Below are 25,249 nucleotides of genomic sequence, written 5' to 3'. Positions count from 1 at the left end.
TTTATAGCTGCGTTGAGATTCAAACCCAAGCTAGACAGCTGAGAGGTGAATGCATATATCTCGAAGCTATCTTGCTAGCCAAAGACGCTTATACATGAGACATATGTCTGAGATGTGGGTTGACATACGTGAGACGTGTGCCATAAGCCGTGGGTTTGAGCCCGGCGGAAAGGCCGAGCACAAGGGCAGGCAGGGCGTATGCGGGCAATGCCAGCCAAGGTGCCAGCGAGCCATGCACCCCAGCATTGGCGGGAAGAAGAGGAGAGGAAAGCCAGTTATGGAGACGAACAGCATCCAAACACAACCATACAGCCGTGCACAATAGCAGGTAGTGCAGTGCACCGGCAACCATGGCACAAGGTAGCTGGAAAGCATTGGTAAGAAGTGAAAGCACACAAACAGTTATGGAGCTGGAACTGCTTAAATGATTTGGAGCTTAGTCTCATGCTGCTTTTGCTCTGCATTCCGTTGCTATTAATTTAACTGAAGTCATTTGGAATACACCTACATAAAAAAACCAGCAATTATACTGAAGTGGCTGAAATATGCATCCGGTGTTTGCGAATAAAATCCAAGAATGCGGGGCTTCAGGAACTTACCGGGTGATCCATCTGAGTGATTCCTCCCAGGAACAGAAGTTCTGTGAGTGCGAGGCACAGGCAAAAGTGTGCATGCGTGCCAGGTAGCGGGCGGGTTCGACAAGGTGAGGCATGGCACGGCAAGGCAAGGCAAGCCATGAGGCCCAGCAGGGAAAGCCCGCTACCCACTCTTGCCACAAGCAAGGGAGGAAAAAGCCAGCGCTCAAACACCGTGACCTTGAATAAATAAAAGGAACCAAAAATAAAAGGAAGAGCAAATCAGCTTCAATACTCTCAGCAAATGCCTTCAGTCTTATAATAAATGGAACAAAATGTGTTCTACATAAGGTGCAACTTATGAACATCAGTAAAAACTATCAATTTTCAACAACATGGCAACAAAACAAGTATGTAAAGAGACAAAAATAAAGTATAAATTGATTTAAAAAGATGTTTAAAATGAATAAATAAATTGATTCACAATTTTTATGAAAAAAAAACCACCATAAACAACCGAGGTTGATATTGTGACTGCATTGCGAAGGAGAAAGTAATGAAACCAAAAGAATGACCAATTGTAAGGCACAAATGTGAATAACCGCCAATTGATGGAAGTCTGGTACGTGTATACAAAGGAACACCCTCACCCCCAGGAAGAACCTGAACCACAGCTTACTGGGTCTCTCCTTTTTGCTGATATCAATGCAAAGCGAGTCAAGTGGTTGCAGGAACACGTCACGTGACTTTTGTTTTTATGAAGCAGGTGACAGCCACGTGATGACCAACCCTCATCACCGCTTGAATGTTTCCCGGTGCCAGGATTCTCGCCAATTCCTGCGTCATCATTCCATGCTTTTTCTTCAATGCCTGCAGTCCCTTTTTTCTCCAAACTCTGCTCTTTCTTCAGCATCTCCTCATAAGCCAAATGTTGCTCTGGTATGGACCAGGCCACACATTTCACATCCTTTGCTCCTTCCTGGAAATTATAGAAATGGCAAAATGTTTACTGCATTTGTGATGCATCTGATGAATCTGCCAGCTATGATTGTGTGTGTGTGTCGAGGTGTTTGAGCTCAATGATTCTCACCTGCAGCATTTCAAGGGTGAAAGTGATTGGGTGATTGAGGACAACTCGGCCGTTTGGCCGACCAGCCGCTACAGCAAGAACTCCAGAGTTGATATCCCAAGACTCAAAATCCGTATCCCGACTCTCCCGGCTTCCAACCGTCCACCTTATCCCAACACCTGGGTTGCGAATCTCTATCTTACTCTTGCCATTATCTCCAGCTTGGCTTTCACCATTTTCATCCTCATTTCGCAGCAGGTGGCCAAGTGTTGGGTACAAAGCAAACACAAATTTGTTCTGCCCTAGTGAAGGAAGAACACAGAAATTCAAGATCCCTGGTCTGATTAGAGTGTAATATATATATATATATATATATATATATATATATATATATATATATATATATATATATATATATATATATATACGAAAAGCATGGTGAGGTGGTGAAGCCGTTCTTCAGTCCGTGAAGACTACTGTATATGCCTATTAATAACATCCTGTTTTAACTTATACATCCTATTAATCACGTCCTGTGAAGACAATATGCCGATTAATCACATCCTGCAAATTCCCCAAGACCCTTAAGACCCCTAAAGACCCTTAAAACACAAAAGACCCCGAAGACCTGAGGACCCAAAAGACCCAGATAACCCATAAGTCCCCGATGACACAAAAGACCCCGGAGACCCAAAATACTCAAATATATATCCTGAAGACCCCGAAGACGCAAAAGATGCAGAGAACCAAAATGATCCCGAGGACCCAAAAGACTTTGAAGACCCTTTTGACCTCGATGTCCTTAACACCATTTAAACCCCTTACACCCTTGAGACCAGGGGTGGGGAACCTCCGGCCTCTGGGCCGTATACGGCTCGCGAGACCGTTTGATCCGGCCCGCGAGGCAATTCATAATATGGAATAGGCAAAGCCTAGAAGCGAACGTAGAATTCTTCTTACATTCGCTTCTTAAATATATCAAATGAAACAGTCTTTTTGCTATGAAAAATTAAATATTACCTTAACATTACCTTCACAACAACAACGACACCGCCTCGAACAGGATCTCATCTGAAAAAAAAATCCTCAATAGTTTGAGAGCCAGGTGGATCTTAATCATAAAGTTGAGTACAAAAGGTTTGAATTTTTAATTCTATTGCAATTGGCCTACCAATGAAGGAACCGGGCATTTTAAGTATCGCAGTCCTGGGGTTTCGTCCCTGGGGGTCCCAAAATAAGACCCCAAAATCCATTTTAATAAAAAAATCGAGTACAACATTTGTTTCAAGTCAGTTTCATTTGGATGACCCCTCAAAGTATAACGATGCAACTTAAGATGCAAAATTGTCTGGGGTTACTAATTAAGACGCATACTAATTAGGGACCAATTAATGATTTATTCACACTTTTGAGTACATTCAAAATTATTTTTACATATGTTCATTTAGTCACTCCTGACATTATATCAACAACTTAAGACGTGATTTTTCCTGGGGTTTACAGATAATACGGGGGCGTTTGGACCCAGAGGGGTGTCTGGACAGCCGAAAATCTAATTTATAAAAAAAATGGAGTACATCAATTATGATTGGAGCTATGGATAAAACATTTCTCCCAGTGAACCAAAATGTAACTTAAGACACAAAATTGTCTGGGGTTACGAATTAAGACGAATACTCATTCGGGATCAATTAATGATTTATTCACACTTTTGAGTCCATTCAAAATTCTCTTTGCATATGGTCATTTAATTACTCCTGACATTATATTGACAACTTAAGACGTGATTTTTCCTCGGGTTTGCAGAAAGACGGGGGCCTTTTAAAAGAACAGTCCACGGTATTTTGAAGTGACGTTCAGATTAAAGACAATTTCGTGCTGATTCCAAATATATTTTCGTTTATTTTGTGACACTAATATTTACGGAGAAAATGTCAACTAAAGTTTTGCAATCTATGGAGGTCAGTTTGAACCATTTTGAATATTACTCGACACGATGACGTGTCCAGTAACATATCCAGGATGACGATATCCAGTAATATTACTGGATATGAAAAATACTCAAACCGTGTCCCGATTGCTACCAATGTACCCCAGATACAAATATTCATTTGGTTTTAGAAAACAACCCGATAGTAAATGTTGGAAATGGCACAGGGAAGGCTTTAGAATTGACTCAGACATAGCGTGACATCATCATGCCCAGGAATAATCTACGTGGCTGAAACTGACCTTACAAAATAAACACAAATATATTTGGAATCAGCATGAAATCCTGCATAATTTGAATGTCACTTCAAAACATCCAGGACCCTTCTTTTAATCCTGAGGGGTATCTACATTGAATGACTCATTGAAACAAAGATCAAGGTATGTCAATGCATACAAAACATTTATTGCAAACGATTCAAGGTAAGTGTTGATACAATCACTTACAGAAATAACAGAAATTAAAAGATTACAGAAATTGACCAGTCCAATGAAACCAAATCCAAATGTCTTAATTCTCTTATCGACAAGTGTTGATACAATCACTTACAGAAATTACAGATATTACAAGATTACAGAAATTGACCAGTCCAATCAAACCAAATCCAAATGTCCTAATAAGGACTGTGATCATCTCACTCGTAATCATCATCGCTGTCTTCATCAGATGACTCCATTTCCATTGGCAAAGGATCATAATCTTCATCAACATTGTCATCCATATCACCATCGCCCTGAGTATCGTCAGCATTGTAATTTGCCTCTGTCTGAACCTGTATCGCTGGAAATGAGTGCAGGGGGCAGCTGTTCTCCATCGAACCAAGTAACGCGAAATTCGCCATCGACATTTTCCCATCCGTTTGGAGGTGTTTTGTCCAGGTATTGTTGATGAGCACTGCCCCACAGTCGAGCAACAAATGCACTCCTATCGATGTGCGGAGCTAGTTCCGCTTCACACGGTGGGATGGTACTGCCTGAAATGCTTTTGAGTTTGTCGAATGGATGCCCGGCATTTGACTTTCGATTGTAGGTTTTGTCGACCACGTTGAAGCGGTGTTTGTTGAGTGGAACAATTTTCCGTCCTCCGTACAAGACACAGACAAAATCTTGCAAGACTTTGGTGATTTCCTCTGTTGGGACAATGTGGCTCATTGAAGCAAAAGCTTTCTCGAACTTGTCACTTTTTGCTACAATCTCATATGGCCTGCTCTTTCCTTTTCTGGCGAAGGAAGAAGTATAGTCACAGCCAGTGAATGCATGTAGTGCAGGAAGTGCGGCGCACATCTCATGTCCTACAGTAGCAGCAATCTTGGTTACATTCACATTACGAAGATTGCTGTGTCCTCTGGTACCAACCTTCATCCAGACAATGGATGACACACGATGAAGATGGTGCAAGAGCAACACAAGAATGTTGGGGTCTGAAGCTCTTATAACAATGTCTCCAGGTGTGGACTTGTCGGCCTCAATCATGTGAAGGATTACTCTAGTGTCGGCCTCGGAATGATTACAGCTTAGAGATGGGACTGATTCAGTGTGTACTGCTCCATCTTCTACGAGGTATCGAGTGCACTCTCCCATCACTCCCAAATACACCTCCCTGTCCAGTAGAAGTTCCATGTAGAAGTTGCTCGATCAATTCTTCTCCAGAAAGATGGGTAACTCTCGTTTGAAGGACTCCCTCTCCAGCAGTTTCCTGAAGCTTGTGTCTCTTTTTTGCCGAGATCCTTCGATAACTAGCTCTCCTCCCACAACAGCTGATCTGTGCTCTCACTCACAATCCTTGATAAAGGGTCTTTCATAAGTATTGAAGTTGATATCGATTCTCCGTGAACGATATGCCAAACTGGTAATCAAAATGTTTCGTGACAGATCCCCATAGGTCACAGGCTGATCTGGCGACATACATTGCAACAGGAAGTTGCCGTCGATGATATGGGTACCAACCAAACCTGGGCTGCCATGGTCACTAACAGTGCCTTCCAGAACTTGAAACAATTTGCTCTTTACCATATGGGCCATCGTGCCATCCACATTACACATTGACACTGGTACAGGTGTCAGTGGAAATGAGAAGATATACTCAAGATCAATGTCAGCTGTTGCTGCCGTGAATGCCATACGGCCAAGGAGTTCACTGGTACATTTAAGCTGTGCTTCTTTGGCGTTTTTACCTGCTTTTCGATTGGTTGCGCATTCGCTAGCGAATGTGCAAAGACGATTTTGAATGGACTCGAAAGTGTGAATAAATCATTAATTGATCCTGAATGAGTATTCGTCTTAATTAGTAACCCCAGACAATTTTGTGTCTTAAATTACATTTTGGTTCACTGGGAGAAATATTTTATCCATAGCTCCAATCATAATTGATGTACTCCATTTTTTTTATAAATTAGATTTTCGGCGTCCAGACACCCCTCTGGGTCCAAACGGCCCATTTTATCTGCAAACCCCAGGAAAAATCACGTCTTAAATTGTTGATATAATGTCAGGAGTGACTAAATGACCATATGAAGGGAATGACATAATGAAGGGGAAAAATAATTTTGAATGTACTCGAAAGTGTGAATAAATCATTAATTGGTCCCTAATTAGTATGCGTCTTAATTAGTAACTCCAGACAATTTTGCGTATTAAGTTGCATCGATATACTTTGAGGGGTCATCAAAATGAAACTGACTTGAAACAAATGTTGTACTCGATTTTTTTATTAAAATGGATTTTGGGGTCTTATTTTGGGACCCCCAGGGACCAAACCCCAGGACTGCGATACTTAAGATGCCCGATTCCTTCATTGGTAGGCCAATTGCAATAGAATTAAAAATTCAAACCTTTTGTGCTCAACTTTATGATTAAGATCCACCTTGCTCTCAAACTACCTTCACAACGACAACTCACCACCAAGAACAGGATCTCATCTCAAAAAAATAATCCTAGAAGCGAACGTATAATTCTTCTTAAATTCGCTTCTGACTTTACCAATAACTTGTTCACAACTGTATACGCAATTTGCGGTTACTTCGGCCTGGATTCGGGATCAGCGATCAAATAACGTAAATCATGATTAAAAATTATTTTTTGATGATGCGGGAGAAATCTTTATTAAAATCAGTGGAGGAAATAAACACCATGTCTGATATTATTTGGGTCTTTCATGTCTCCGACGATGCCTTTATCTCCCGGCATGCATCATTCCCCATGACAAAAACCAGAAACAAAAAATAACCAGAAGAAAAAAAACAGAAGCAAAAGGGTCATAGCCAACCACATGGATTCCAAATTGCCATGGTATTGTGTTGTTGTTGTTTCCTATTCTCTCATGTGCACGCGTTAAGTATGAAGTTCACTTCATTCGCTAAAAATAAAAAAAAGCAACCTCAGAAATAGAACATTAAAAAAACTCCAGACCGATTATTTTTTCCTAAAAAAATAAATTAAACGGACAGCTAAAAACAGACAGCTGTCATCTGTCTGTTTCACGTTCAGGGTCAGTGAATGCAGCACATGCGTAACATAATGTGTGATTGCATAATCTCATGTCATCATTTCATTCAGTATATGCAAACATGGCGACTAACAAGAAAAGAAAGGTAGATGCGGAATGTCGCACTTTCCAAGAGAAATGGGCAAACGATTATTTCTTTGTTGAAGTAAAAGGCAAGCCAGTATGCCTAGTTTGACGGGAAGAGCTCTCGGTGATGAAAAAGTCCAACCTCGGGCGTCATTACAGCTCGCAACATGCTAAACTGGACAAGTTGAACGGACAAATGCGCTTGGATAAAGTTAACGCTCTTCGCCGGAGTTTTGGTGCTCAACAAGCAGTCTTCATAAGACCACAATCTGACGGAGACAACACGACGTATGCTAGTTTTGTGGTGAGTGAGCTAATCGCTAAGAAGCTGATGCCGCATTCAGAAGGAGAATTTGTGAAGGAGTGCCTTGTTGCCGCTGCGGAGCTGCTCGCACTGGACAAAGTAAAATTGTTCCAAAGTGTCAGTTTGTCTCGAAGAACTGTCTCAGATCGGATTACTGAAATGGCACAAGATATTGAGAAAACACTGAAGGACACCGCAAGAGATTTCCAGTTTTTCTCTCTGGCCTGCGATGAGGCAACGGACATAACAAACACCGCCCAACTAGCCATTTTTGTGTGGGGGAATACAGCTGAGTTTTATATGAGCGAGGAGTTGCTGTCTTTGCAAGCCATGCATGGCACCACCAAGGTGAGGATTTGTTTCAGCAAGTTGTTTTGGTTATGAACAAATTCTAACTGCAATTTGACAAGTTAAGTGGCCTGGCCATGGATGGAGCCCCAGCCATGGTTGGCGCACAAAAGGGATTGACTGCATTGGTCAAAAAAGAAATGAGTCGTCTCAGTCTCGATCCAAGTGAGTTAGTGTATGCCACTGTATCATACACCAAGAGAATCTGTGTGCACAGTCCCTGAAGCTCAAAAATGTGATGACAACTGTCGTTTCCACCATAAACATCATCAAAAGCAGAGGGCTGAACAGCCGCCAGTTCAAGGAGCTACTGAGTGAACTAGAGTCAGAGTACGGAGATCTGGTTTACCACTGTGAGGTGCGGTGGCTGAGTCACAGAAATATGCTCACACGGTTTTACTCAATGAGAGAAGAATTGAAACAGTTCATGGAGATGAAGGGGAAACCTGTCATGGAACTCAGTGATAGCAAGTGGCTGTGTGATTTGGGCTTCATGGTGGACATTACTAAGTACCTGTCAGAGCTGAACGTCAAGCTCCAAGGTCCCAACGAGCTGCTCAGCTCTCTGCAATCAAATGTGAAATCATTTGAAGCAAAACTAAAGCTGTGGCAAGTGCAACTGGAAAGGGGAAACACTGTCCACTTTCCCACTCTGCAAGAACAAAAGCCTGCTGTGACATCTGAATATGCTGCTGAGTGTGCAAAACTCCTCCAGGCATTTGGAGAGAGGTTCCAGGACATGAAAAGTAAACAAAGGGAACTGAACATATTTGCCACGCCGTTTAATGTGGAACCAGCTGATGTGCCTGACAACCTACAACACGAAATCATTGAGCTGCAAAGCAATGACGAGCTCAAAGCCAGGTACAACAGCCTCCCTTTGCTCGAGTTCTACAAACTGTATGTACGTGCTGAGGTTTTTCCCATTCTGAGGAGACGTGCACTGAAGTTTGCATCACTGTTTGGGACGACCTACAGCTGTGAGCAGTTCTTTTCAAAACTGACTCTTGCAAAGACTCGGTTCCGCTCAAGACTGACTGATTCAAACCTGCAAAACCAGCTGCGAGTAGCATCATCATCACTACCACCTGACACCAAACGCCTCGCCAAAGAGAAACAGTTCCAGCCATCGCATTAGGTGAGTCCGATATATGTGTTCAATAAGTTTGCATGGCCCTCGAAGGATGTTCTAAAAATCGAAATGGCCCTTGACAGGAAAAAGGTTCCCCACCCCTACTTTAGACAGATTAGACAGGTTAGACCCTTGACCATTTGGACCACTTGGACCTTTTTACATCACAAATACATTTCAGATAAATATAATATCATCAATATTACAAATTAATTTGTCAAAAATAAATGTTTGTATTATGATTGGTGTAAATCATGACAACATAGCAAATCTGTGACGTCAATCTCTGCAACGATGTGTGGAGAGATGAGCCAAGTGAGCCGATCCATGCAAGTATGATCATATATTAAACTAGAGTTCATAGAGCACCTTACCCCGCACAGTCATGAGAAGAAAAGGATGTGGGGATGGTTTGTGAGCAGCAAATTTGATTGGTTGTGATGACGTAAAATGTCGTCATATTTCATCCAAGTATTGCTAAATGGGAGTTTTGAAAGTGCCAAAAAGGTGATTTGTGTTCCACAGTTTTCAAGTGTATAATTCAACTGAAATAAAATAAATATTTTAAGGTTGCAAAAATTTTTTTTGGGGGAAGTTTACCACCTTTGACACATTGTCTTTTATACCACCTTATTTAATACATTACATTAGTTCTTCGTACCTGTTGTTTGTGTCCTTTATGACGTCCATATAAACAATGTTTCCTATTTGGAATGATTTTCAATTTTGTTTGCCTGCCAGGCAGGCAGACAGAGTAAAACAATTATCTCACTCCTCCTTTTCTGCGCATGTGTGATTGGGACAAACTCAGTCAAAGTTCTGCTAAACTAGAACTTCATTTTCCGATTTATTTAATTTTCTGTTCAAAGTTTCTTCTGCAGTATATTATGGCACAATGCTAACTCAAAATATGGATGATTATTATCTTCAGGGTGTTTATAAAGTCTTTGGGCAAATTTAAACATTAATGACTTTATGGATGTACACATGGTAGAAACAAATTGTAAACGGCAAATTAAGAAAACAATTAATAAAGGTTTATTAATGTTAATGTTGTTAAAAAGGTTTTAATATTTTTTCATTTCATTTCATTTCAGAAACTGAAACCCATTGGAAATGGTGACAGTAGACTAGAAAGGCTAACTGTGTTATGACGAGCAGAATAGAAGTCCATAACAGTTGTGATAAGAAAATTCACTGCCAATTATGGTTAAGATGCATCACATAAGAACTCAATTAACCATTGGATGGAATAGTTTAAACAAACTGAGCCAGTGAACTACAAAGCACAATCCAGGAGGCATTGAATCAGTGAGGAGACTGTGACCGTCGTCCGGGAATCATTTGAAAGGAGTCCGCTGTGGTGATCATGCAGCAACAAGACACGACGTTCCGCACTAGAACTCTCATTACTTCAGTAGGTCTCGAGAGAATATCGACAAAACCACACCAACAACTTGGCAGCCCCATATGGCCTGTTCACATAATGATAAATGATATCAACACATCTTCCCATTTAAGTGACAAATGTGAACCTCAAACACATTAACTCTGAGTCTGGAACAGATGTCGTGCGCATAGTCTTGAGCATATCAACAATGCAGTATTAATATATGTGTAACATCAGAATCAGGGCTTACCCACAACGACTTAGTCTAAATGAAGATGAGGATGAGACTACATTGCTTCTTAGCTCGTGTCAATTAACCTACAGGAAATTACATTATGTTAACTAACAACACTTTGCTAACCTACTATTCTATTGGCTGACATTGTCACCTCAGAGTTGAGTAACACTACAATAGTAAATAGGGTGACAGCTTCACATCTCTGCAATAAGTCTGGCAGGCTTCTTAGGGATCCGAGTGCTGCATCTTGGATTCAGTAAAGGCACCTGTCGTTAAGTTGGAACTGGCTGAGTATCTGGTTTTTCTTGCCCTCCTTGTGGTGGCAGCTGTTCAGGCTGCCCTGCTCCTGACTGCAAATCAACGATCTCGGGCCACCTATCCTGTGCTTTGAAGCTCTCCCTTGTAGCCATGATATGTAATCTGTTTCTCCATAAGATTTGTCCATCTTCCAGCTCCACCTCATATGATCTGGGACCCACCGTCTATACGATTTTGCCCCTGTCACCCCAACGGCCATTGCTGCATACACAGATGATTTGTGTGTTTTCAATTGTGAAAGCTCCTTGCCGATGATGGATCTTGGCTCTAGGCATTGCATCTCTGACTTCCAAGCTAATGTTGGAAGGTGGGTTCGGAGATTCTGCCCTATGAGAAGTTCTGCTGGCAACCATCCGGCGACCATACGGGGAATCACTGTAGGCTAACATAGGCAGGTAGAGATCTTCTCCTCACTCTCGAGCCTTCATAAGAAGTCTCTTCACAATCTTGACACCGCTCTTATTGACTGGTGATAATATGGGCTTGACAAGATGTGCTCAAATTGCAAGTATGTTGAGAATGGCTTGAATTCAGCACTGACAGATTGTGGACTTCTATAGCTCACCAACTGCATTGGAATCCCTTGACATCCAAAGATAGACTTGAGGTTGGTGTTGACCTGACTCTGGCATTAGTAGTGCTTTCTCCGGATAGGTGGAAAAATAGTCCATAATCTGTAGATATGGCTTACCGTCATAGTCAAATACATCACACCCAACGTTGGTCTGTGCTTTGTTTGGCTTTTCACATGGCTGTTGAGGTTCTGTTCGTTAAGCACTGTGGTGTTTCGAGCATACTGTTGCGAATTCGCGCCCGCCGGTGTGCGATCGGCCGCTCGACTCGAATGGCAGCACGTCGCCCACCGGACGGATAATTCAGTTGTGACCCTCTCGGATCAACGCCGGGAGCTAGTCACGGGTGGGGGTTTAACCTCAGCACGATCGTGCCAATTGCCCACCCACGCAGGATAGGGTCGCTCGCCAAATTCGATCTACCTAAGTACCTGCGCGAATGGTCGACCGGGCGATCGCACCTCGCCACAGGTCGACTCCGGACACGGGCCGCTTGGGCGGCCCGTTCCGTGCTATTGGGATAACCGAGCGGTGTTATCGCCGACCTGGACGGTTCAGATTAATTACCGGGCGTATTAAGCCCACTACGAACCCTTTACGTGAAGCAAGATGGAGGGTCAATCAAGAAAAGACGAAGCGAAACGGGAAAACGGTTCACACAATGCACATTTATTACGCGACACACGGAAAGCACACATATACAACCAAACAGTCCAAAATGCACATATAGCAGTTAAAACAAAAGAAACAATGACGCAGAGTTACTACCCAATACGCGTACACACGGCAACACTTATACAGTTCTACTTTACAGACGGCGCCAACACACATTTACTCAAAAGCAAAGGAAAGAAGCCACCCTCATAGAGAAGGGGGCAGACGGGCCTGGAGGCCAATATGTGCGCGTGACCTGGAGGAGCGGCCAGGTCCGCGAGACCAGGGGGGGGGGAGGTCCTACCCGCGTCCTAGTGACGCATTGGCGGACGAGCCGCAGATGTGGCCACGTGGCTGTGCCCCGACTCCGTGCTCCTTGGCAGGTTTCGTTGGCACGACATTTGGAGTGGGGTGGGAACAGGGCCCCCTTTTTGCACTATCTCAGCGCGGGGGAAAGGGGGAATTGTTGATGCCCTGGGGGAGGAGAATGGCTGGCTGGCTTGGGTCCCGCGACGAGCGATCTCACACCACGACCTCGTCGCCGACCACCGTCCTTCTCGCCTCGGACCCGAGCTCCTTTGCCTCTTCCCGCAACTCTCCTCAGCCGACTGCAGAACTCAACTTGATGCCACACTGATGACTTCGCCACCCGACTCGACTCTCTGCCACACCGATGACTCGACTCACTCTGCCCTGCCGACACACACTGCTACTGCCACACTCTGCTACTGCCACACTCTGCTACTGCCACACTCTGCTACTGCCACACTCTGCCACGATTCACCTTGCGCTCGCCATTTTATAGGCCGGCAGGAGAAAACAATATGCAAATATCCGGATCAGGATGACCTCGGGGGCGGAGCCACGCTCGCCAATTGGACGGAGGAAAAGTGGGCGTGAACCTCCCCTGATCCTAGAATTTGCATATATCGATTTCACACAGACGCGCCTGGAGGCGGGGCCGAGCCGCTCCGCGCTTGCTAATTTGACGGATCAGAAGTGGGCGTGTAGCGTTCCTGATCCGAATTCTCCCTCGGAAAGGCCGCTATTTGCACTCGCGGCTCGGTGCGTATCGCTGATCGAGCCCAAGACAGCCCGACGCTCAGTGTTCACAGGTGGTGTGGGAATGGCCGTAGAAGGAGAGAGGTGAGGGTGGTGGAGGGTTTATCGGTGGTGGTCTGATGGTTATGGTGCCGTTTGGGAATGACGGTGATGCGATGTTTGCGGGATTGAGTTTTGAAGGTAAAGGTCATTGCTGTTGGCGTTGTTGTTGTTGTTGTCCGAGGGTTGGAGCGTGGTTGCAGTTGATGACGATGGCTGGCGTGGTGGTTGTTGTGTGATGGCGGTTGAGACGTGGTTGGTTGAAAATAAAGATAGAACAGAAAAACGGCTATCTCAAAGCGTCGCAGCCTGAATGAATCACATAAATTCCCTCGAGACAACGGATTTGGGGCTAACTACACATGTACTTAGAGATATCTCACCTATGGGCCCTTCATGGTGTAATGCGGATTTCCACAGCCGTAACAACATCACACCCAACGTTGCTCTGTGCTTTGTTTGGCTTTTCACATGGCTGTTGAGGTTCTGTTCGTTAAACACTGTGGTGTTTCGAGGATACTTTGCAATGGCTCACACAGTCTTCAATCTGGACATTCATACCTGACCAACTGATGACCTCTCATGCTTGTTATTTGTATTTCTCATTGTCTAGATGATGCTTGTGGATGCTGATGAGCATGCTACTGTGCATGCATGCTAAATGGAAGGACTATCCACTGAACCTTTTAGCATGACTCCATTGACCTCACTCAGTTCATCCTGAAATGCAGTCAGGCTTTGGGTACTGTATACTTGTACCCTTGATGCTGCTGATTCTCTGTTTTAATATGGCATCCTCAGCTGTCTCTGCTACTAGCTCAGTCCACTTTACTCTTGAGACAAGAAGGTTGGCTCTGACTATATAGACATGGACTTTTCCATCATTTTCAATCTTACTTTGCACTGCTTCCTTCAGGTAGGCATGACTCAGTGTATCTGTAACAACCAAGTATTTTCCCAGTGTGTACTGCCACTGCAGTTCGTACTTTGTAGTTGTAGGAGAAGTCTTTGTAGGTGAGGCGGTGCTCAACCTCGTAGTTTGCCTGCTATTGTGATGAGCGGCTGGTGATCAGTTCCTGCAATGTCTTTCTGGCCGTAAGTGTATGGAAATTGGAAACGTTCACAACCATACACTATGCCGGGCATTTCCTTCTCTATCTGTGCCTAATTAGTCTCTGCTGCTTTCATTGATCTTGAAGCATAGGCGACAGGCAGCCAATGTCCCTTGCTCTCCTGTAGGATTGTGGCACCCAGACTGTCCTTCCTGGTATCCGTTGACACCTCGGTTCGCTTTTATGTATCATATTATTGCAATATAGACGGAGCCTGGTGTTGGCGCAGTGGTTCGGGCAGCGGCTTGGGATCCAAAAGGTCCTGAGTTCAAGCCCCGTTGGGCCACTGAATTAATACACCAGGGGGTTGACTCAGCCTGTCATCCTTCCAAGGTCGGCGAAGTGAGTACCAGTGTACTGGGCCGGTGTATACCCCGGTTAAAATAGGTGTACCATATCCCTGTGTCGTAAGAGGCGACACGGGTTGCGTCAGGAAGGGCATCCGGCATAAAACATGAGCCAAATCACTATGCGGATCATACGGATGATCCGCTGTGGCGACCCCGAACGGGAGCAGCCGAAAGAAGAAGAAGAAGAAGAAGAAGAAGAAGAAGAAGAAGATTATTGCAATATAGACCCTTTGGACAGTAGCTGCTTCATATCCTGCCACTCTATAGCATGCTCATGTGTCCACTGGGAATCTTTATCTTGTTCCAACAATGACCTGAGAACTGTTGTGTGGGCTGATATACTGATGGATGTCACCAACCCAAGCACTCTTCTCAATGCATCACTGTCAGTGGGTGCAGACATCCTGGTGATAGCCTCCTGTTTGGTTGGATCTGGCCATGATCTCTGTCTGTTGGAAATTATATTTGTCCAGGTGGAGGCCAAGTCCTACCTCGACTAGGCTATCGAGTACTACCTCCAACCATGTATCATGTTCTTTGGCTGTGCACCCCCATACAATCAAATAATCAATTCATGAATACTCTACAACCTGAAAAGTCCGACAGCAACTGGTTGAGTTTCTTGTGAAACACTTCTGGAGTGGACAAGATTCTGATAGGCATTCAAAGATAATGATTTTATCCACATGGAGTACAGAATGTTGTCTATTTGGATGAGCACTGATCTAATTTGACCTGTTGGAAGGAAACCACAGCATCCATCTTTGTAAACAAGCATGGTCCTGTGAGCTCACTCAAGATTTCATCCTTGGTTGACAACTGGAAATGCTCTCTTTGAATCGGCTTATTCAGGTCTTTGGGGTCTATGCATAGTCTGATTTGGCCACTTGCCTTCTCTGGAATGCATGAATGACTGGTACCGAATCCTCTTGGAGTTGGATAGTGTGCATACCCGGTAGGCATCCTAACCCTGTGAACAGCAATGGGTGAGTCTGTTGCACTTGACTTTGAGCTAATGGTCTCTGCAGCTTCAGTATACACCTGCTTTTCAAGACCTAGTCCGAGACAGTCCTGGTAACCCAGTAATGCTGGCTGGCCATCGAGTATGACTTCCATTGTGGTAGTGCAGGTCTGGCCCTCGCACTTGAGCTTCACAAGACTTATACTTAGATTAGGCATGGGGCTTGCCATTGTAAGCCTTCAGAATCACTCGGCTGTACCTCAAACATGACTTGGGCTGCAGACACTGATTTCACTTGTTCGGTATAATGTTTGTGTCAGCACCAGTATCAAGCTTGAAGAGTACTTGGCAAGGGTTTATAATGACTGGCATGATCCAGTCACTTTGTCCCTCAGAGTTGGACACAGCTGTTGCAGCTAGTGTTGATGTTACTGTCCCTATGAACAGATTTGGGTCATTGTTATCTGACTCCTGTGCGACCACGTGGACTGTTCCCTTTGCTTTCGCTCTCGTCTTTGGGTAACACTGTGCCAGAAAGTGATTTGGCTTATTGCAGGCACAACAGAGCTTGCCATATGCTGGGCAACTATGTGGTGAGTATTGCATTCTGCAGTTACCATAGTTACCCTCTCGCTTAGGGCTCTGGCCATTGCTACCAGCTCTTCTGTCATTGGCTCCCTTGTGGCTGCTTTCTGTTTCCACCCATCTCTTCCTTTGCCTTGTGCCTATACACAACCTGTACCTACACGGGCCACTGACGAGATGACATTGCTTGAATGCTGTGTTTTCCTAACCTTCGCTGCATGACCAATATCGAGAAACACTGTCGGGTAAGGTTGGTTTACCTCAAGAGTTTCTCATTCAATCATTCATCTGCCACTCCAAACATGATCACATCCCTGAGATTTTTCTCTCTCTGGTTGTCAAACTTACAGATGTCCAGCTGAATTCACAAATCATTGACCCAGTTGTCAAACTGTCTCCCTGTAATGCTGACCTCATTGCCAGAATTTGTATCTTTCAAATACCTCATTCTTCCCTGGCTCAGAGTATGGGCGAAACTTCTGAAGTGCTTGTTCTCAATTGTCAGAAAACTCCATCTTGGAAAATATAAGGTTCTTGTTAGCATCCTGCACTTCAGCACAACCACAGTGGAGCAACATAGTGACTTGCATTTTTGCAGGCTTTTGTATGAGTTCCACCGCAGTGTGATACATCTGGAATAGCTGCTCCCAGCGCCTGAGTTTTCCATCACATTCCCAGTAGTAAAAGAGAAAGTCAGCGGTGGCTTAAAAATATCCAATTTCTTGAGGTTTTAGACTATATTTCGGGTCATGGATTCAAAACGTCTGACATAATGTGGTGATCATGCAGCAACAACGTGCCGTGTTCCACACCAAAACTCTCATTAATTTATTAGGTCTTGTGAGAAAAGCAACAAAATCACAACAGCAATAACAACAACAACAACAACAACAACAACAACAGCAACTTGGCAGCTGCATATGGCTTGTCCACATCATGACATACGATATCAACACATCCATGAAATTCATTGTGCCGTGCATCGGAGGAGCAATGATTCTCACGTCCTTGTGTGGTTGGCTGGGGGAAGTTTTTAGCCCACATCTTCAAAGAATCGGCTGGCTAAGCCTGATATTTGACAAAGTAGTTGGGGCAGGAATTTAGAATTTGGCCATGGTGCCGGCGATAGCTCACCTACTCTTCGTGAAGGGCACCATGGGATCCTCAACTAATACGGGCAGATGGGACACCCAGTTTAACGTCCATCTGAAGACAGGGATGACAGTTTATAGCTGGGCCGAGATTCAAACCCATGCTATACAGCTTACAGGTGAGTGTGTGCATCTCTAGGCCATCCTGTCAGCCCAAAAACAGCATCAGTGCATGTTTCCTAAAATCCTGTTTGACTGCTCTTGCTTATCCTCTTTCTGCTCTGTTCACTCAATCGTTCTCTCTGTGTCAGTTTCCATCTGCCTGGAAGTTAGCTAACATCAATGAAATACACAAACATGGTGCAAAAACAGGTCCCCTTAATTACAGGCCTATTAACTTGCTTCCACGTGTAAGCAAGGTCATGGTATCTGGCATTGCAGTTGACATCGAATCATTCCTTTTTTACAACGGCCTGATATCAGATCACCAGTTCCATTTCAGACCCAGTCACAATACTCTGGACATGCTGCTGCTACTCTCCTAACAATTTATGGAAGCCCTCAATCTCAGACATGAGATCAGGGTTGTCTCTGGACACATCCCAAGTATTTGATATGGTCTGGAACCCCACCTTGATATTCAAACTCCCTGCTTATGGCATCCAAGTCCACCTTCTCTCATTGATCACTGAACTTCCTCCACTCCCACAGGCAGCCTGTAGCTCTTAACAGAATCCTCTCATCTCCTCTATCTGTCAAGGCTAGAGTGCCCCAAGGCAGTGTCTTGGGCCAAGTCATGTTCCTCATCTTCATCAATGATCTTTATGATTCCCTGGAAAATTCTGCTTATCTCTGATGATGATGCCACTACACCCTCTGTCATATAATTTCTGATCCTTCAGACAGGTAGGCAGCAAACAGCTCTTCCCTTTCTGCAGACCTTGATAGAATGTGGAGCTGGTCCAACACTTGGAATATGTCTTTCAAACCTGTCCTGTTTTTGTCTGTTACATCCTCATCAGTTTAGTGTGCTAGATCTTCCACGAGCCTCAACTATGTAAACAAGAAAACCCCAACAACCCCCGCACTCACCCTTTCTCTCTGAAAGGGTGTGTCTGGAAAACACTTCCATCTACTTCCTAAACAAAACACTTGAAGAAGTTAAGTCACTTAAACTTTTGGGCCTCACCATCAGAAATGATAATGCTTGAGCAGACTATATGTCCAAGATTGCCTCCATATCCAGATGCAGCTGTGCATCCTCCATCGTGCAAGGTCTTTCCTTGGTCATTCTGAACTTTTCACAACCTACAAAGGCCTTCATTTGCAGCTTGATGGAGCACAGCTCTCCCCTTTGGGCTGGCGCCCCTACCTCACACCTTGACCTTCTTGATGCCATGGAAAGCAAGGCCCTCAAAATCAGTGGGATCTCCCACAACAAAGCTGAGTGTCTGGACCTGTTGCTTTCACATCGCAGACAGGTCAGTGCACATTCTGTATTCTACATCCTCCTTTTTGATCTTGCACCCTCTGCCCTCTCTTGGCTCGGTCCCTCACAGATTTATTCACAACATGCACATGGTCTTGCTAGTAATCCTCTTCTTGTCAAAAATCCCCAAAATCAACGTTCACTGCTCACCTCTACTCATTTGTTCCTCTTTTCTCTTGCCTGTGGAACCAACTTACCCAGTCTGTTCAGTCCCATTCTTCCCTTCAGCAATACAAGACAGTGGTTCGCCACTACTTCAGGTAGTTTGCCACCCCCATCCATACTCATGATCCCTGCATGACCCCATTCCCAAGCCGTCCCTTTTTCTCGGTTATTGTAATTTTCCCCACCTCTCCATAATTTTCCCCAGTTGTTGGCTGGCTTGTTCCTTTTATGTTTCATCCTTGCTTTCCCCTTCTTGTTATGTTCCATTCAGCATGAGTGCAGTTTGTTCTCCCCCATGTGTCCTCCTCCTCCCCTTGATCTCACTCCTCACAATCTCACTTCTATTCTCCTGTTAGAGTTTTCCCCTTTCCATTTTGTTCCCTTACATTCTGCTCTCGTTATTTCACGAGCTTCACTTATACACATAAAAAATAATCGTTCAGATAGCACCTTCTTCCAGCAAGAAGGTCTCCCATCCTCTATGCTTCAGATGTGCAACAGTTCTTGAATGATGCCTTCCCAGACAAGTGGATCAGTGGAAGTGGATCAATTACTTGGTTAGAATCACAGATCCATCCATCCATCAGGACCATACTCTGTGCAGCGCGTCGGTGCTGCCAAAGCAGTTTCTTGGGCTATTGGGCACAATCCTGGACGGGTCGCCACTCCAACACAGGATACTTGAATGGCTCAATCATCCCAGCAAGCTGGTACTCATTTTGCCAACGACAAAAGGATGACAGGTTGAGTCAACCCCACCTGGTATGAATTCAACAGAGAGCAGGATTTGAACTCAGGACCCAAGGATCCCAAGCCTGCCACCCAAACCATGAAGCCAACACCAGGTATGATCACAAAATAATTCCAGAAATCCCTCTGCAGCAAATAGGGGAAAGTTTTCAACGAGTTTGAAAATCGGATTAAATGATGTAATATGGAAAATGACGGTTATGTTGAAGTTATTAATGTTTTTTTGAAATTTGAGCATTATTATATATATATATATATATATATATATATATATATATATATATATATATATATATATATATATATATATATATATATATCGAGATAAAATTTCATGAATTATGCTTTCATATTTCATTAAGAGTTTGCTTCTATCATGAGTACATCCTCAGTTATTAATGTTTAAATTTGCAGTGATACGATATAAACATTATTTGTGTGATATATATATATATATATATATATATATATATATATATATATATATATATACATACATACATATATTTATAGTTCAAGCCCCGTTGGGCCACTGAATTAATACACCAGGTGGTTGACTCAGCCTGTCATCCTTCCGAGGTCGGCGAAATGAGTATCAGTGTACTGGGCCGGTGTATACCCCGGTTAAAATAGGTGTACCATATCCCTGTGTCGTAAGAGGCGACCAGGGTTGCGTCAGGAAGGGCATCCGGCGTAAATCATGTGCCAAATCACTATGCGGATCATACGGATGATCCGCTGTGGCGACCCCTAAAGGGAGCAGCCGAAAGAAGAAGAAGAAGAAGAAGAAGAAGAAGAAGAAGAAGAAGAAGAAGAAGAAGAAGAAGAAGAAGAAGAAGAAGAAGAAGAAGAAGAAGAAGAAGAAGAAGAAGAAGAAGAAGAAGAAATATATATATATATATATATATATATATATATATATATATATATATATATTTTATTGTATATATCCACAGTCAACCAAATGCTTTGATCATTTTGTGTCAAACTGAAATGAGCAGACATAGCCTTGAGATGGCATTTCATTGTGGATGAATAGGGCTGTTCTGCTATTTTCGGAATCAATGAATGATGGACATTTCAAAGCTTGAGAAACGCTTTGTCATCAATTTTTTTTTGCACCAGGAAGGATACACTGAAAAGCAAATCCAAGGACACATAGTAGCAATATCCAGGAAGGATGCCTTGACTGACACCACAATAGCACAATAGGTGAAAGAGTTTAACATGGCAGAGAATCGATTGAACAGTTGAATGATCTACTCTGCAGGCCAGATTTGGTTCTGAGAGATTATTATTGGTCCCAACATCTGAAATCTGAGTTGCATGGTAAACGGTTGCATGGTAAACACTGATGAGCGGTTAAAAGAGCAGTAAAACGATTTATATTATCAGAGCATTGCTAGTTTAAAGAACAAGTGTTCACCTTTGGGTTTGAGGTTTTTCACACATGTTGGTGAAAATCTGAGCTTTCGGTTCCACCTCACTGACATTGAGTTTTCCAAACTGGATTCGTCGTGTTTTAATGTTGTGTCTTCCTCTCGGTGTTGCTGTGTTATCCCATGCAAAAATAATAATACCATTCCTTTTGTGTCGTAAAGGCACATAGGGCTGCCGAGGCAGTTTCATTGGCAATGAGTACAGTCCTGGATGGGTTACCACTCCGACACAGGTTACACCGAATGGTGATTACCCCAGTATGCTGGTACTCATTATATTTTGCCAACCTTGGAAGGATGACAGGCTGAGTCAACCCTAGCTGGTGTTAATTCAATGGTGAACAGGGGCTCAAACTCAGGACCCTAAAGTCCCAAGCCAACCACCTTGACCATTAATCCAACACCAGGCCTCTATATTCTCTTCAATCTCATTCTTCCCTCCAGGTCTTCAAAATAGCTGTTCACCACCATCCCATATGGTCCCTAATCCAAAAGCATGATATTTTCTACCCTCTTCCCCCACCCCCGTGAAACCACCATGACTTGAGAGTTTGATTCTGTGTTCACCTTGTCCACCCCATGCATCCTTCATGCACCTCTTTCCTCCCCACACCCATTATTTGTCCAAGTCCCCCTCTATTTCATACTTCAACTCTGCTGTACTGGTTCTGTACTGGTTCTTTTTTTTTTTTTTTTTTTTTTTTTCTCTCTCTCTCTCTCTCTCACTCTCTCTCTCTCTCTCTCTCTCTCTCTCTCTCTCTCTCTCTCTCTCTCTCTCTCTCTCTCTCTCTCTCTCTCTCTCTCTCTCTCTCTCTCTCTCTCTCTCTCTCTCTCTCTCTCTCTCTCTCTCTCTCTCTCTCTCTCTCTCTCTCTCTCTCTCTCTCTCTCTCTCTCTCTCTCTCTCTCTCTCTCTCTCTCTCTCTCTCTCTCTCTCTCTCTCTCTCTCTCTCTCTCTCTCTCTCTCTCTCTCTCCCTCTCTCTCTCTCGCCATTGTTTCCTTTCGTTCTGCTGCATCCTGATCCTGATCCATTCAGTGTTCTCTCTCTTAAAACAAGCATTGACTTTGGATGCAAAAAAATTCCAGCAGTGAAAGTAAATAAAGAAATGAATAAATAAATAAATAAATAAACAAACAAACAAACAAAAGTAATTCTCGAAAATCAAAATATATATATATATATATATATATATATATATATATATATATATATATATATATATATATATATATATATATATAAAGAATGTTTAAATTTTTTCGAGTTGGGTTTTAAAAATATTATTTCTATGAATCAGCTAGAAAGAGCTCTGGCTGTTACCATCAGCAAGATGCAAATACTGTAAAAGTGTTATTAATTCATTACAACATCAGCTAATTTGGAGCAAGAAAATCGAAATCCATCAAATTTTAATTGATTACTCAACCATTCCAAATGGTGAATTACCTGTTCCACCCAAGCGAGGAAGTAAATGTTCAGAAACATTAAAAAAAAATTCTCTATCACTTATACTGATTCTTAGAAACACATTCCTTATGAATATCACAGACAGCAAACAGCGCACGTTACATGACATATCCGACTCACCTCTAGGATTGAAATGTGGAATGGCAGATGGTGAGAGGTGGACAGTACTACCCCGGCCTCGTGCTGCTGGGAATCCAACTTGTTGAGTTTCTGCTTCTCCCATTACTGACACCTGTAAAACTGAAGGGTAGCAACAAGGTAGCCTGTCAATCAAAGTTCTTTCAACAATGCCATCAATAAAGCCAGACTACATCCGCAACTTAACAACCTACCAAGGTTGCGGGCATTTAGTGTAAGGTTTCCTGGAGCCGAGACAAGTCCAGCGAGAGCAAATCCAGCTCGTTCAACAACTTCCAACAGATGATCGACGGCCAATGCCCGATGCGGTTTGGTCAGACCTCGCCAAGCCGGCCAAGCCTCAGGTTCGAACAATTCATCAATGACAGCAACAATTATCTGCGATGAAAAGATTCATGATGACAAACAGAGTGTGAATCCATCTCATTGATTACTCAACCATCCCAAGTTCACAACCTTGTTCATTTAATCCCTTTAAAAAAATCTTCTATGATGTCTTACGAGATAATGATAATTGCATCAGATCTCATGGGAATTTTTTGGAATGTAATTGTTCAAGGAAGTCAGATATAAGGGGTAACTGATGTTACATTTGCAAAATGTCATAATTAATTGCTTAACCTCCACCTCCAACCCCCCATTTTCCCCACCCCTTCCATTCCATTCCCCATCCCTCTCCTCACAATCTACTTTCTACTACTTTTTTCCGAAATCACTTTTCCTTACCATTCTTCTCTTCAAAAACCTTTTTTTTGACTTACCCTCCCCTTAACAAGGAGATTAGCTTATAATCAAACGGAAGACCAAGGAGGAACCCGAAGAAATAAAGAGCAATCATGGAGTCATCAGGAGGAACCTGGATAGGATTCGGGTTTCAGCCGCCACTCCAATACCCTCAAACCCATCCAGGTGCAGCCAAAACAAACATGTATAAATGGCAGAAACTCTCCTGCCGTTTAAACATGCACTACCAAGACAAACTAAACATGTCACAAACTTCCCTTACTATCACATTGTTCCTTTCATAAAGTGAATGGAAATATAAAACGATTCAACATGAAGCTAACTCCATACTCATAAATAACACCGAAATCATGAAGAACAAGCAAACAGGATTTATGTGGAAGTAGTTGTGGGGACGATTAAAGAAGACCCTCACCTTGCTGCACCTCAGTGATGAACCTCAGATGAGTAGATTATGCAAACTAAGTGGCATCGCCATTCAAAGCTGATCACGAGTATTTCAACAATGTTTGTTCTTCACTGTTTACTAAAGGTAACTATTTGTAAAGATAAATTCCTTCATCTCTAAATGTCAATATGTTTCGGTATTTTCGTGTAATGACTGTTATTAAATCCACTAACCTTGCTGAAAGAACGTTTTATAAGCCAAATACTTTCCTTTATGAAGAAGAGACCAAATTTCCTTTTTGGATTGCTTGAATCATTTCCACCACGACCATTAATTAATTTTTTTTTTAAGTACTTTTATAAAATAGAAAAATTGAAATCTCTCCCCACACCCATTGTTTGTCCAAGTCTCCCTCTATCTCGGCCTTCAACTGTGCAGCTGGTGTTCCCCCTCTCTCTCCACCATTCCATTTGTCCTGTTATCAGTTATGTCCCGATCCATTCAATGTACTCGGTCTTTCACGAGCCTTGACAGTATACAATTTTTTTTAAATCCCGGTTCGGGGTTTTTCCGCACGTGGTCATCCTTATCGGCAGTGGCTCCTTCCAGTTCATCTGAGCTAAGTTCCCTGGACCTGATATGTTGTGTTTTACTGTTTTATTTTAATTCCTGTCTTGCTGATCATGTTTCTTGTCAAATTTTCTGTCCGAAACTGTATCTTGTGGTTTTTAATTTGTGCACCTGGTAAATTCCAGCCAACTGGTGATAATCTGGTTGTGCTTCTCGCTGCTTTTTCTATCTCGGCCCTGCTGTTGGCATTTCCCACTGTCCTTTCTGCTGTTCCTTTTGTTATGTTGCATCCTGATCCGTTTTGTGTTCTAGCTCTTCCTTGCTCTTCCTATGCCTGGTGTTGGCTTAATGGCTAAGAGTGTTGGGCTTTGGATCCTAGTGTCCTGAGTTTGAATCCCACTCAGCTGTTGAATTAACACCAGGTGGGGTTAACTCGGCCTGTTATTCTTCTGAGGTCGGCAAAATGAGTGCCAGCATGCTAGTAAACTGTGTCGGAGTGGTGACCCGTCCAGAATTGTGCCCAATAGCAAAGGAGACTGCTTAAGCAGCACCAACGCTCTGCACAGAGTATGGTCCCAATCTCCTCGTCCTCTTCCTTGACCCTTGACACTGAATACAAAAAAAATGTTTACATAAGAAAAGATTTCTTGAAACAAGAAACTCATGGGAATTTTTTTTTCCTCAAAAAGTTTTCTCATGGTTTTCTTTTTTCAAAAAATCCTTTCTTATTTCAAGAAAAT

General features: G+C 43.1%; 1 protein-coding gene across 8 annotated transcripts in view; it reads right to left on the bottom strand.

Annotated features, from left to right (window-relative positions):
• LOC147025274 (adhesion G protein-coupled receptor L2-like) overlaps positions 1-25,249 on the bottom strand; it is a 410,056-nt gene that overhangs the window by 149,465 nt on the left and 235,342 nt on the right. For all 8 annotated transcript variants that reach the window (XR_015059417.1, XR_015059418.1, XM_085886098.1 and 5 more), the window contains 6 exons: positions 23,002-23,185; positions 22,790-22,909; positions 1,666-1,946; positions 1,255-1,554; positions 600-815; positions 129-364 (listed from right to left, as the gene is read on the bottom strand). Coding sequence is in view for 6 of the 8 variants with exons in the window: in XM_085886098.1 (XP_085742224.1) it covers positions 129-364; positions 600-815; positions 1,255-1,554; positions 1,666-1,946; positions 22,790-22,909; positions 23,002-23,185 (1,337 nt within the window). In the remaining 2 variants the exon portion in view is untranslated. The remainder of the gene's footprint in view (positions 1-128; positions 365-599; positions 816-1,254; positions 1,555-1,665; positions 1,947-22,789; positions 22,910-23,001; positions 23,186-25,249) is intronic.

This window comes from Eptatretus burgeri, chromosome 6 (assembly GCF_056783735.1).
Source record: "Eptatretus burgeri isolate ZD-2024b chromosome 6, Ebu_testis_v1, whole genome shotgun sequence".
In the NCBI taxonomy this organism is placed as follows: domain Eukaryota; kingdom Metazoa; phylum Chordata; class Myxini; order Myxiniformes; family Myxinidae; genus Eptatretus; species Eptatretus burgeri.
Note: the sequence above shows the minus strand (reverse complement) of the source record. Positions and strands in the feature narration are given on the sequence as shown.